This window comes from Jaculus jaculus, chromosome 19 (assembly GCF_020740685.1).
Source record: "Jaculus jaculus isolate mJacJac1 chromosome 19, mJacJac1.mat.Y.cur, whole genome shotgun sequence".
Taxonomy (NCBI): domain Eukaryota; kingdom Metazoa; phylum Chordata; class Mammalia; order Rodentia; family Dipodidae; genus Jaculus; species Jaculus jaculus.
In genome coordinates, this window is record NC_059120.1 from 54,060,621 (window position 1) to 54,074,775 (window position 14,155).

Below are 14,155 nucleotides of genomic sequence, written 5' to 3' on the forward strand. Positions count from 1 at the left end.
TGGGCTGAAGCAAAAAGAGTACAAGGCCAAGCCAAACTACTTAGTGAGACCCTGTCTCAACCACTCCTCCAAAAAATACCCACAAATCATAAACAAAAAATTACCTCTTTTCTTTCTTAAGACTTTTTGTATTTTGTTCACAACTATATTTCCATGCCTAGCACACCTAGCCATTGTTCAATAATACTTGCTGAACAAGAGAGTATTCTACAAATTGAGGGTCAAGACCCCCTAAGTACTGAAATAGGTGACCCACTTTCCTTTAAGAATAGAATAGAGGAATCTGGGCAGGATGGCACACGCCTTTAATCCCAGCACTCGGGAGGCACAAGTAGGAGGATCGTGGTGAGTTCGAGGCCACCCTGACACTACATAGAGAATTCCAGGTCAGCCTGAGCTAGAGTGAGACCCTACCTCAAACAAACAAATAAACAGACAAAAAAAAAGAATAGAATAGACAGGGCTCAAGAGATGGTTTAGCGGTTAAGGCATTTGCCTGCAAAGCCAACAGAGTCAGGTTTGATTTCCCAGGACCCACATAAGCCAGATATACAAGATGGTACATACATCTAGAATTTGTCTGCAGTGGCTGAAGGCCCTGGGACACTCATTCTCTCTCTCCTCTCAAATAAAATGATTTTTTTAGAAAAAGGAATAGAGGGCTGGAGAGACAGCTTAACAGTTAAGGCATTTGTTTGTGAAGCCTAAGGATCCATGTTTGACTCTCCAGATCCCACATAGGCCAGATGCACAAAGGTGAGGCAAGTGCAAGGTTGCACATGCTCACTAGGTGGCACAAGCATCTGAAGTTCACTTTAAGTAGCTGAGGTCCTGGCTTGCCAATTCTCTTTCAAGAAAGAAAAAGAGAGAGAGAGAGAGAGAAGGAAAGACAGACAGACAGGCTAGAATAGAGTGCCAAGCATAGTGACACACACCTTTAATCCCAGCACTCGGAAGGCAGAGGTAGGAGGATCACCATGAGTTCGAGGCCACCCTGAGACTACAAAGTGAATTCTAGGTCAGCCTGAGCTAGAGTGAGGCCCTACCTGGAAAAGAAAGAGAAGAGATGAGAAGAGAAAAAAAAAAAAGAAAAGCAAACCTTACATAGTCAATATGCACAGAAATCAGTAGGATTCAGAGTTATGAACAGATTAGCTGAACAGGATGGGCTGCACTATAGTCCCAGCTAGTAAGCAGGTTGAGGTAGAAGTGGCATCTGAACCCAGGAGTCAAGAGGTTGTCAGTAGTACCTTCCTATTAGTCCAAGGGTGCCCTCTGTCTGACTAAAATAATCCAAAGCCAAAATAAAAATAAATCCTGCCTAAAAACTGATGCTTTCTCAAATACACTTTTTGTTTGTTTGTTTCTTCAAGGTACCATCTCACTCTAGCCCAGGCTGGCCTGGAATTCACTATGTAGTCTCAGGGTGGCCTTGAACTCACAGAGATAATCCCCCTACCTCTGCCTCCAGAGTGCTGGGATTAAAAGCATGCGCCACCATGCCAGGCTTAAATACACTCTTAATGGACGGTCAGAACTGATCCGTTCTTTGGTCACTTCCAGAAGGCAGTCAGAGAAAAAAGCGCATCATGCCATTTGTGACAAGACCGCCAGAACAATCAAATCAAATTTCCTGTGATTTAGCTTGGATTTTGCATGGAAGTTTCATCAGAATCCTCAGTATTTATTCCATAGTATTCAAAAGAACCATTGGCCTGAATCACCCGGAGAGAAATGCATTAACCTGTTTTTCTTTTTTCCCTGTGTCTGTGTAAAACTACACCTCAGCATGCCCTTGTAACAGTGGTGTCCAGTGCTGGGTTTCACTAACATTAAATATTTATTGGGCATCTTTTAAGTGCAGGTCATTGTTGTAAGTGAAAAGGGTGAATTTTTTTTTTTTAATCTTTAAAGAAACAACAATAAGCTACTTTTTTTTTTTTCCAAGGTAGGGTCTTGCTGTAGCCCAGGCTGACCTGGAATTCACTATGTAGTCTCAGTGTGGCCTCGAACTCATGGCAATCCTCCTACCTCTGCCTCCCGGGTGCTGGGATTAAAGGTGTGCGCCACCACACCCGGTTCAATAATCTACTTTCTAAAACAGAATGTGTAAAACGAATATGTACAAAGAAACATATAGTAAGATGCCCATTGGCAAAGTGTGCTTCTCTCAGTTTGCAGCTTGGTGGCATCTTAGGAAAGGTAATTCAACTTGCCTGAACCTCAGGAGATCCGCATTACAGACATAATATCCACCTTAAAGAAAAGAAAGATTGCATGGCCAGGTGTGGTGGCACACACCTTTAATCCTTTAATCAGGAAGCAGAGGTAGGAGGATCACCATGAGTTCGAGGCCATCCTGAGACTACACAGGGAACCCCAGGTCAGCCTGGGCTAGAGCAAAACCCTACCTCAAAAAAAACAAAAAAAAAGGAGAGATGGCTTAGTGGTTAAGCACTTGCCTGTGAAGCCTAAGGACCCGGTTCGAGGCTTGATTCCCCAGGACCCACGTTAGCCAGATGCACAAGTGGGCGCATGCATCTGGAGTTCTGTTTGCAGTGGCTGGAAGCCCTGGTGTGCCCATTCTCTCTCTCTTTCTCTCTGCCTCTTTCTCTGTCACTTTCAAATAAATAAATAAACATAAAACAAAAAAATTTTAAAAAAACAACAAAAAATTAGTTATTTGAGAGAGGCAGATAGAGATGTAGATAGATCAGATAGATAGATAGAAGAAAGAAATAAAGAATGGGTGTGCCAGAGCCTCTAGCCACTGCAAACGAATTCCAGACACATGTGCCACCTTGCTCATCTGTCTTACATGGGTCCTGGGAAAACAAACCTTGGTCCTTTAGCTTTTCAGGCAAGTGCCTTAATTCTTAAGCCATCTCTCCAGCCCTGTCTCCCAATTTTAGCTGAATATGTATATGTATTACATATATATAGTTAATTTTTATGTTTATTTTGGTAAGCATCTTAGTGAATGTTTATCTTCCCTAGCTTAGACATTAACAAAAGAAATGGCAGGGGCTGGAGAGATGGCTTAGTGGTTAAGCGCTTGTCTGTGAAACCTAAGGACCCCAGTTCGAGGCTCGGTTCCCCAGGTCCCACGTTAGCCAGATGCACAAGGGGGTGCACGCATCTGGAGTTCGTTTGCAGAGGCTGGAAGCCCTGGCGCGCCCATTCTCTCCCTCTCCCTCTGTCTTTCTCTCTCTCTCTGTCACGCTCAAATAAATAAAAAATAAAATTAAAAAAAAAATGGCAGTAGGTATAAATCTGCATTCATTACGTTAAGTTGTCAGCGTTCCTAAAGAATATCAAGGACTGAAAGTGTCTAGCATGCTGGAAGCTTTGGGTTTCAGTTCCAGCACTCAAGGCAAACATGTGGTTAAGAAAATAGATTTGGGTTTGGAGGGATGGCTTAGTGGTTAAAGCACTTGCCTGCAAAGCCTAAGGATCCAGGTTCGACTTCCCAGAACCCATGCAAAGCCAGATGCACAAGGTGACACATGTGTTGGAGTTTGTTTGCAGTGGCTAGAGGCCCTGGTGTGCCCATTCTCTCTCTTTCTCTATCTGTCTCTTTCTCTCTCTCAAGTAAATAACTTTAAAAAAAAATATATGGCTGGAGGGATGGTTTAGCAATTAAGGCACTTGACTACAAAGCCAAAAGACCCAGGCTCGATTCCCTAGGATCCACATAAGCCACATGCACAGGTAACATGTGTCTGGAGTTCATTTACAGTGGCTAGAGGCTCTTGTGTACCCATTCTCTCCTCTCTCTCTCTCAAATAAATTTTAAAAAAATTAATTTTTTTTAAGTTGAAAGAGGGCTGGAGAAATGGCTTAGTGGTTAAGGTGTTTGCCTAAAAAGCCAAAGGATCCTGTTTTGATTCTCCAGGACCCACGTAAGCCAGATGCACAAGGGAAGCATGCATCTGTAGTTCGTTTGCAGTGGCTGAAGGCCCTGGCCTGACCATTCTCTCTCTCTCTCTCAGCCTCTTTCTCTCAAATAAGCAATATATATATATTAAAAGTTGAAAGACTTCGAACATGTAGTATAAAAAAATAGCTGGGTATGGTGGCATATGCCTTTAATCCCAGCACTAGGGAGGCAGAGGTACAAGGATTTCCGTGAGTTCAAGGTCACCCTGAGACTACATAGTGAATTCCAGGTCAGCCTGGGCTAGAGTGGAACCCTATGTCAAAACCAAAAGGAAAAAAGAAAACTACAAAATAAGAAAGTTATTATTTAAAAAAAAAAAAGACTTTTCCTGAGTAGTCATTAATAGAAAAGCATAAAAAAGGACTGGAGAGATAGATGACTCAGCAGATGAGTCAATTGCCTGTGAAGCCTAAGGACCCAGTTTAGATTTCCCAGTGCCCACATAAAGCCAGGTGCACAAAGTGGCACATGCAGCTGAAGTCCATTTGCAGTGGTTAGAAGCCTTGGCATGCCAATTTTTCCTTTCTCTGTATGCAAATTAATAATAATAAGCATTATTATTATTATTATTATTATTATTATTATTATTATTTTGGTTTTTCACAAGAGGCAGATAGAGAGAATGGGCACATCAGGGCCTCCAGCCACTGCAAACAAACTCCAGATGTGCGCACCACTTTGTGCAATTGGCATCCAGTCCCTGAGCTCTTGGTTTGTTTGTTTGTGGGTTTGTTTTGTTTGTTTGTTTTTGTTTTTCAATGTAGGGTCTCACTCTAGCTCTCTCCAGTCTCTGAGCTCTTGGTTGGTTGGTTTGTGGGGTTTTTTGTTTGTTTATTTTTGTTTTTCAATGTAGGGTCTCACTCTAGCTCAGGCTGACCTGGAATTCACTAGGTAGTCTCAGGGTGATCTCATATTTACGGCGATCCTCCTACCTCTGTCTCTGCTGGGATTAAAGGTGTGCACCACCACGCTCTGCAAGCTCTTCTATTTTTTTTTTAAAGATTTTTATTGATTTATTTGAGAGTGACAGAGAGAGAAAGAGGCAGATAGAGAGTGAGAGAGAGAATGGGCGCGCCAAGGCTAACAGCCACTGCAAAGGAACTCCAGATGCGTGCGCCCGCTTGTGCATCTGGCTAACATGGGTCCTGGGGAATCGAGCCTCGAACCGGGGTCCTTAGGCTTCACAGGCAAGCGCTTAACCACTACGCCATCTCTCCAGCCCAAGCTCTTCTATTTTTAACAAGCACCAAATGATTCTGGTCCTGATGTCCTTGGCCCTGGAGGATGAGGGGCTTCAGTGACCATGAATACAGTTTCGGCCCTCTTCCCCACTGAATCTGTATACTATTGTTTGCTTCCACCCAAACCTTCCACTCCCGTAGTATTCGTTCCTGATAAATTTACTTTCATGTGAATTTTGCTGCTTTGAACTTGGTCAAGACATTTTGTAATCAGCTGTATTGTTGGCTAGCTATAAATATCACACTTATTCATGTGTGACCTTTGCACAACATTTCCACTCTGTTTTTTTTTTTTTTTTTTTTGGTTTATTGAGGTAGGGCCTCACTCTAGCCCACGCTGACCTGGAATTCAGTCTCAGGGTAGCCTCGAACTCAAAGCAAACCTCCTACCTCTGCCTCCCAAGTGCTGGGATGAAAGGTAAGCACCACCAGGCCTAACCTGCTACATTCTTAAAAAAAAAAAAAAAAAATTAGGCCAGGTGTGGAGGCATACATCTTTAATCCTAGCACTGGGGAGGCTGAGGTAGGAAGATCACTGTGAGTTTGAGGTCAGCCTAAGACTACATAATGAATTTCAGTCAGCATGGGCTAGAGCCAAGACCTCGAAAAATAATTTTAATTTAATTAAATATATAACAGGTTAAATAGAGTCTTTTATCCCCTCACCCCTGCTCCCATTATGCTGGAGGTCCTCCTCAGTGGAATGATGGTATTCACTGTGGGGTCATGAAGGCCTCAGTCAGTCAGCTCCTGTGGGGTGGGCGGGACCATGCCTCAGGATATTACTACCCACTTTGTGGCTCTTACAATCTTTCTGCCCACCTCTTCCACAATGCTCCCTGAGCCATAACAGACCTGTTGATAGTCTGATTTAGTGTTTAGTTCTCTGTAGCCTCTAGTTTTCTGCTTTGATGGGTTTGGATTGCTCACCATGTCTGTCACCAGTGCCTTGGAGCTGGTTGTCAGGCTAGCAGTAAGAGCAGTACTCATATCGCTGCTTCCTGTGCAATTTCTCTTGGGTCCTGGCAGATGTGGTAGAGGTGGGCAGTTGACTATCTTCTTGTCTTATGGATGAATCTTTGTTTTCCTCCATTTTCTCTGCCTTCACTGATTTTTCTCTGGTTTGTTCCTTCCCAGGCAGCAGTCATATAATGGCACCTAGCCCTGATGTTCAACTCCAGTGCTCAGCCCCATCTCACAATGGCCCATTTCCACATTTTATATTTATTTATTTATGATTTTTTACTTTGAGAGAGAAAGAGGCAAAGGGGGGGGGGGAACAGAGAGGGAGAGAGAGAGAAAGCAGGAGAGATTGGGTGCACCAAGACCTTTAGCCTGCTGTGAATGAACTCCAGACACTTGGGCCCCCTTGTACTCATGTGTGACGCTGGGCACTTGCATCACTGTGCGTCTGGCTGCATGGGACCTGGAGATCTGAACAGAAGTTCTTGGGCTTCACAGGTGAAAACTTAACCGCTAAGCCATCTCTCCAGCCACATGTTGTTTCTGGCTTATTTGGGTTTTTTGTTTGTTTGTTTTTGGTTATTTGAAGTAGGGTCTCACTCTGGTCCAGGATGACCTGGAACCAACTATGTAGTCTCAGGGTGACCTCAAACTCTCAGCAAATGCTCCTGCCTCAACCTCCCATATGCTGGAATTAAAGGCGAGCACCACCTCTTCCAGCTGGCAATTTTGTTTCTTGGTTAGAGACATATACACTGTTGTAAAATAAAGAGTTTCTTTGATTTTTTTTTTCTTTGGTTTTAGAGGTAGGGTTTCACTCTAGCTCAAGCTGACCTGGAATTCACTATGTACTCTCAGGGTGGCCTCGAACTCATGGCAATCCTCCTACCTCTACTCCCGAGTGCTGGGATTAAAGGCGTGTACCACCACGCCTGGTGACTTTTTTTTTTTTCATTTTGAAACACTTATTCTTACTACTTATGAATAGAAGATTATTATATAATACCATTATCTAATCTCATTATAGAAGCATATAACATATGGGGAAGAGATTTGACCCTTTAATAATTACTGTCACTTCCTCAGCAGTGACAATAGTCAATTCAGGGGGAAACTTACCAAGTTGGTCTTTCTTTGGTAAAAGAGAAGATACATCACATTTGTAAAATTTGACTTCAGGGCTGGAGAGATGGCTTACTGGTTAAGCGCTTCCCTGTGAAGCCTAAGGACCCTGGTTCAAGGCTCGATTCCCCAGGACCCATGTTAGCCAGATGCACAAGGGGCGCACGTGTCTGGAGTTCGTTTGCAGTGGCTGGAGGCCCTGGTGCACCCATTCTTTCTCTCTATCTGCTTCTTTCTCTCTCTGTCACTCTCAAATAAATAAATTAAATTAAACCAAAAAATGTTTTAAAAATTTGAGTTGAGAAAGTTCTTACATTAAAAAATAAGATCAGGGCTGGAAAGATGGCTTAGTGGTTAAGGTACTTGCCTGCAAAACCAAAGGATCCAGGTTCAATTCCCCAGAACCCACATAAACCAGATGCACAAAGGGGAGCATACATCTGGAGTTCTTTTACAGTGGCCAAAGGCCCTGGAATGCCCATTCTCTTCCTCGCTCTCTCTCTCTCTCTCTCTCTCTCTCTCTCTCTGCCTCTTTCTGTCTCTCAAATAAATAAATAAATAAAATATTAAGAAAAAAAGAAAAGATCAGCCAGGCGTGGTGGCGCACGCCTTTATCCCAGCACTCAGGAGGTAGAGGTAGGAGGATGGCCATAAGTTCAAGGCCACCCTGAGAATACAGAGTGAATTCCAGGTCAGCCTAGACTAGAGTGAAACCCTACCTCAAAAAATTACAAAATAAAATAAAATAAAAGATCAAGGGGGCTGGAGAGATTGCTTAGCAGTTAAGGTGCATGCCTGCAAAGCCTAAGGACCCAGGTTTGATTCTCCAGGTCCCATGTAAGCCAGATGCACATGGTGGTGCATGCATCTGGAGTTCATTTGCAGTGGCCAGAGGCCCTGGTGTGCCCATTCTCCCTCTCTCTCCCTCTCTCTGTCTCTAATAAATAAATTAATAATAAAAATAAAATCTTTTAAAAAAGAAAAGATCAAGCCAGGCGTGGTGGCACACACCTTTAATCCCAGCACTCAAGAGGCAGAGATCACTGTGAGTTGGAGGCCACTCTGAGACTATAAAGTTAATTCCTGGTCAGCATGGGCCAGAGTGAGACTCTACCTCAAAAAAAAAAAAAAGATCAAAAGTGGTCTTTAATCCCAGCACCGGGGAACCTGAGGTGGGAGAATGGGCGTGAGTTTGAGGCCAGCCTTGGACTACATAATAAATTCCAAGTCAACCTGGGCTAAAGTGAGACCCTACCTAGAATTAAAAAAAAAAAAAAATTATGCTGGCTAGGCAAAGTGGTATGCATCTGTAGTCCCAGCTATTAAGAGGTTGAGGTAGGGCTGGAGAGATGGCTTAGCGGTTAAGCACTTGCCTGTGAAGCCTAAGGACCCCAGTTCAAGGCTCGATTCCCCAGGACCCACTTAAGCCGGATGCACAAGGGAGCACATGCATCTGGAGTTCGTTTGCAGTGGCTGGAAGCCCTGGAGCATCCATTCTCTCTCTCTGTCGCTCTCAAATAAATAAATAAAAATAGACAAAAAATTACAAAAAAAAGAGGCTGAAGTAGGTAGGGCAATCATGAGTCTGAATGAAGACAGCCTGGGCAACAAAGGCAGCATACTGAAATCCTGTCTCAAAAAAAAAAAAAAAAAAGTTATATGCTTTTCCAACCATGATGGAATGCAACAAATCTTCCCATTTATAGTTCTACATTCATACACTAACACAAGATAACTTCTTATTGGAAACATACTTGGAAATGATAAGAGAGCTTACACATTCTGAAATCAATTCTACTTTGAAATTTTCTTATCAATGAGAAATATTATGTAAGTAAAAAGTAAGCCAGAAGCTGGGTGTGGTGGTGCACGCCTTTAAATCCCAGCACTCCAGAGGCAGAGGTGGGAGGAGGAGCACCATGAGTTCGAGGCCACCCTGAGACTACATGGTGAATTTCAGGTCAGCCTGAGCTAGAGTGAGACCCTACCTCGAAAAACAAAAATAAAATAAATTGAACACTTAAACTTCAAAGGAATACACATTTGAAGAAAGCTAAAATACATGAAATGATTAAGATAATTATCATTATTTAATTTACATATGTACTCCAATCTAAATAAAATGTATAAATATTAACTGTCACTGTTTTTTTTTTTCCTTTTGTTTGTTTGCTTGTTTGTTTTGAGGTAGGGTCTCACTCTAGGCCAAACTGGCCTGGAATTCACAATGTAGTCTCAAGCTGGTCCCAAACTCGCAGTGATCTTCCTACTTCTGCTTCCCAAGTGTTGGGATTAAAGGCCATACCTGGCTAATTGTCACATTTTTATTTTTATTTATTTACTTATTTGACAGAGAAAGGGAGAGAGAGAGAATGGGCACACTAAGGTCTCCAGCCACTGCAAACGTAGTCCACATACATGCACCCACTTTTACACCTGGCTAACGTGGGCCCTGGGGAATTGAACCTGAGTCCTTTGGCTTTGCAGGCAAATGCCTTAACTGCTAAGCTATCCCTTCAGCCCTAATTGTCATATTTTTAACTTCCTGTTTTCTATCCTAAAAGCAACAATTTTTTGGACCCAGTTGAAAATAGATTTTTCAAACAACTATATTTAAAGCTCTCATGAGATGAAGGATGTCGGGATTTATTTTCTAAATTTGATGTCTTTACTGTTAGATATTTCTTATTGTTGTTGTTTATTCACAGGTAAACTTAAAATACAATTAAATGATTAAGGCACATCACGTTGCGTTCCGGATTTGCTTTCCCTTGCCTGTAACAAGTCAGCCTGGGCTTATCCTGGATGAGTCACACAGCATTTTCAGTCGTATTTTTAGAGTTAAGAGGATACAAAAGACATTCTTAACATGGAGACATTTAAAATAGCTTGCGTGGCCTCCTTCAGAAAGCAAGTACATGTACTCTCAACCCTCAGTACCATCCATGGCGTATATAGTAACCAGTTTCTTCACGATATTAATGTTCCACATCCTATAACTCAATGCATGAAATCACACTTCCAATGACCTCCAGGAATTTTACAGGAAATGGAAAGAGTTAGTAACCCTTACTGAAACAGATGTGTTGAGGACAGGAGAGATGGCATAGTGGTTAAAATGCTTGCCTGAGAAGCCTAAGGACCCAGCTTCCACCCACTAGTACCCACGTAAGCTAGATGCACACGGTGATGCATGCATGCATCTGGAGTTTGTTTTGTCGTGGCTGGAGGTCCTAGTGTGCCCATTCCCTCTCTATCTGTCCTCCTCAAATAAATGAATAAATAAAAATTCAAAAAAAAATTAGAAAAAAAATAACAGACATTTTGGGCTGGAGAGATCACTCAGCAGTTAAAGGTGCTTACTTGCGAAGCCTGATGGTCCCAAGTTCGACTCCCCAGTACCCACATAAAGCCAGATGCACAAAGTATTATATATATCTACATCTGGAGTTCCTTTTCAGTAGCAAGAGGCCCTGGCACATACATTCTCTTTCTCTCTGCTTGTAAATTAATTACTTTTTAAAAAGTATTATTTATTTATTTATTTATTTATTTATTTATTTATTTATTTATTTATTTATTTATTTGAGAGAGAGAGAGAGATAGAAATAGGCAGGTACACAGAGAGAGAGAATGAGCACTCCAGGGCTTCCGCCACTGCAAAGGAACTCCATATGCATGCACCCCCTTGTGTATCTGGCTTACATGGGTCCTGGGGAATTGAACCTGGGTCCTTTGGCTTTGCAGGCAAGTGTCTTAACCTCTAAGCCATCTCTCCAGCCCAATTAATTATTTTTAAAAACAATAATGGACATTTCCCCATCTCTCAAAGTTCTAACTGTCCAATTATGAACGACCAGAGGTTGCGGGTTCTTTCCACCTGGCTCGCTCTTTCTTTCTTCTTCTTTTTTTTTTTTTTTTTTCCGAGGTAGGGTCTCACTCTAGCCCAGGCTGACCTGGAATTCACTATGGAGTCTCAGGCTGGCCTCGAACTCGTGACAATCCTACCTCTGCCTCCCGAGTGCTGGGATTAAAGGCGTGCGCCACCACGCCAGCTGTTTCGTTTTTTGAGACAGGGTCTCCCTGGGTGTCCCAGCCCAGGCTGACCCGGAATTTGCTATGCTCTTTGCACTCCTGCCTCAGAGGCTGACAGGTGTGGGCTACCACGCCCGTCTCCAGAAAGCGTTCTGGGCAATCCGTGACCATAGGCCCCATAGGGGCGGCTGGGTGGACCTGCGGGACCAAAAGCCGGGACCGATGTGAAGATTCGGGTTTTCTGCACCTCGGGGCGGAGGCGAGCGGGGAGCAGCGCCCGGGCTCGGCGGCACGGCGCGTCTCAGCCCTGCGTCTCCATTCCGCCGGGGGAGGCCGGGTTTCCCCACACTCCACAGCGGAACTACAATTCCCAGTACCGGGGCTGCCCGGACACCCGGAAGCCGGTGCCCGGCCGACCGGAAGCAGCTGAGACCTCCAGGCCTGGGGTTTTAATTCAGCGAGGAAAGGGGGGCGGGGAGGCGTGAGGGTAGCTGTCAGTCCGCCACTATGAACGTGGTTTTTGCTGTGAAGCAGTATGTTTCCAAAATGATAGAAGACAGCGGGCCAGGTATGAAGGTTCTTCTCATGGATAAAGAGACGGTGAGTTTGCTTTGGCTCCATTATTTGTGGAGGGGTTAGCCGGTCCCCTTCGACGGGAAACATGTAGCGTTGAATGGATGATGGTGGTCAGCCCTGTCTGCAGCTGTAAAGCTTGCCCAGTGGGTTTTCAACCGCTGCTGAGGAACTTCTTGTACCCCGAACAATGTCTCTGCCAAGAAATCATGTGTGAGACAGAGCACTGGGAATATTTGAAAATAGCCCTGTTCTTTTCTTTAACGTTGTGATTACATTATTATTTATTATTATTATTATTGTTATTATTATTATTTTTCGAGGTAGGGTCTCACTGTGGCCCAGGCTGACGTGGAATTCACTATGTAGTCTCAGGCTGGCCTCGAACTCAGGGCGATCTTCCTCCTCTGCCTCCTGAGTGCTGGGATTAAAGGTGTGTGCCACCAAGCCTGGCTGTTTTTATTTTTATTTATTATTTATTATTATTATTTTGGTTTTTCGAGGTAGAATCTCACTCTAGCCCAGGATGACCTAGAATTAACTCTGTAGTCTTAGCGTGGGCTCGAACGCACAGTGATCCTCCTACCTCTGCCTCCCAAGTGCTGGGGTTAAAGGCATGAGCCACCACGCCTGGCTGTTTTTATTTTTTAAGGCAGGGTCTCAGTCTAGCTCAGGCTGGCCTCAAACTCACAGCAATCCTCCTATCTCAACCACCCTGGTGATGGGACTAAAGATGTCCATCACCACACCCTGCTTTTTATTTATATTTTCTCATGATGTGTTTTTAAAAGTATCCTGTTGGGGCTCAAGCTAACTGGCAGGTACAAACTTAAAGAGGATGGGGGAACCTTTTTAAGGCAATAGGAAAATACTTTTAGAAGTTTATGGATTGTTGGTATTCATTCTGCTACATTACTAACTGTTTTGGATGATCAGTAAATGTTATTACATGTGTTAGTGTTTAAATTACCCAGCTAGGTATTAATGGGGAAAAAAAGGCTTAAATATTGGCACATTTTTATTACTTTTGACCAGCATAAATGTAGTGAATTCTTTTTCCTTGCAGACTGGCATAGTGAGTATGGTCTACACACAGTCAGAGATTCTGCAGAAGGAAGTATACCTCTTTGAACGCATTGATTCTCAAAATCGGGAGACCATGAAACACTTGAAGGCAATTTGTTTTCTTCGCCCTACAAAGGTACTACCAAACCTGAGCTGCCATCTCCCCAAGAAAATCCAGAACATTGATTGGAAAGCAATAAGAAGGCAAAATAAATTTGTATTAGCATCATTTTTGACATCATAATTATCCTGGTTTGTCAGAATTGTAACCTTTATTCTCCTTCCCATATCTTGCTGTTCTTTGCTTGCTTTTGTTTTTGTTTTTGTTTTTTCAAGATAGGGTTTCGCTGTAGCTCAGGCTGACCTGGAATTCACTATGTAGTCTCAGGGTGGCCTTGAACTCATGACGATCCTCTGGTGTGTGCCACCATGCCTGGCTTAGAAGAATCTTTTTCTACTTATATTTTCTTTCTTTCTTCCTTTATTATTTGTTTTTGTTTTTGTTTTTGTTTTTCAAGGCAGGGTCTCACTCTAGCCCAAGCTGACCTGGAATTTACTATGCAGTCTTAGAGTGGCCTTGAGCTCAGGGTGATCCTCCTACCTCTGCCTCCCAAGTGCTGGGATTAAAGGTGTGCACCACCATGCCCGGCTACTTATATTTTTTTGATATTCTCTCCTGTTGGTTTTTGAAATAGGGTCTCCCCATATAGCCCTAGGAAACCTGGACCTCATGTGAAAACGAGGCTAGCCTCAAACTTGCAGCAGTCCTCCTGTTTCTGCCTCAGCTCAAGGGTTGCAGGTGTACACTGCCTTCTGTACCCTCATCTTCATTTTCATATTCATGTTCTTTCACACTAATGCATTTATGCTGATACATTATGTACCTCCCAACATGCGAATCTCATTATACCACCTCCCTGCCTGCAGTTCTTGACTAATTTTTCATTGTTTTATGATAAATTGTTTGCAAAGCCCAGTGTGGTCTCATTCCTATCATTTCTCCGGTACTTTGCACCTTCACTGCCCGATCTTTCAGTTCACATATATTCCTCTGTGCCATCATGCCTAGGACCTGTACCTGGTCTCCTCCCCCTGCCCAGGACGTCTCACTTCCTCAGCAAACTTCACCTGACTTGCTGACCCCTTTTATAAACCCAGCACTACCTTTCACACCTTGTTGCTTGTTGTGGTTGAAGTTATATGGGGTTTGTTTGGG

The 14,155-nt window shown here is 43.3% G+C and overlaps 1 protein-coding gene across 1 annotated transcript in view; it reads left to right on the top strand.

Moving 5' to 3' along the window:
* The first annotated feature begins 11,746 nt into the window (after nucleotides 1-11,746).
* Nucleotides 11,747-14,155, top strand: part of Vps45 (vacuolar protein sorting 45 homolog) — a 73,292-nt gene continuing 70,883 nt past the window's right edge. Inside the window, exons 1-2 of the mRNA XM_045138701.1 lie at nucleotides 11,747-11,901; nucleotides 12,941-13,075. Of these exons, the coding sequence (XP_044994636.1) occupies nucleotides 11,809-11,901; nucleotides 12,941-13,075 (228 nt within the window). The 5' untranslated portion in view covers nucleotides 11,747-11,808. The remainder of the gene's footprint in view (nucleotides 11,902-12,940; nucleotides 13,076-14,155) is intronic.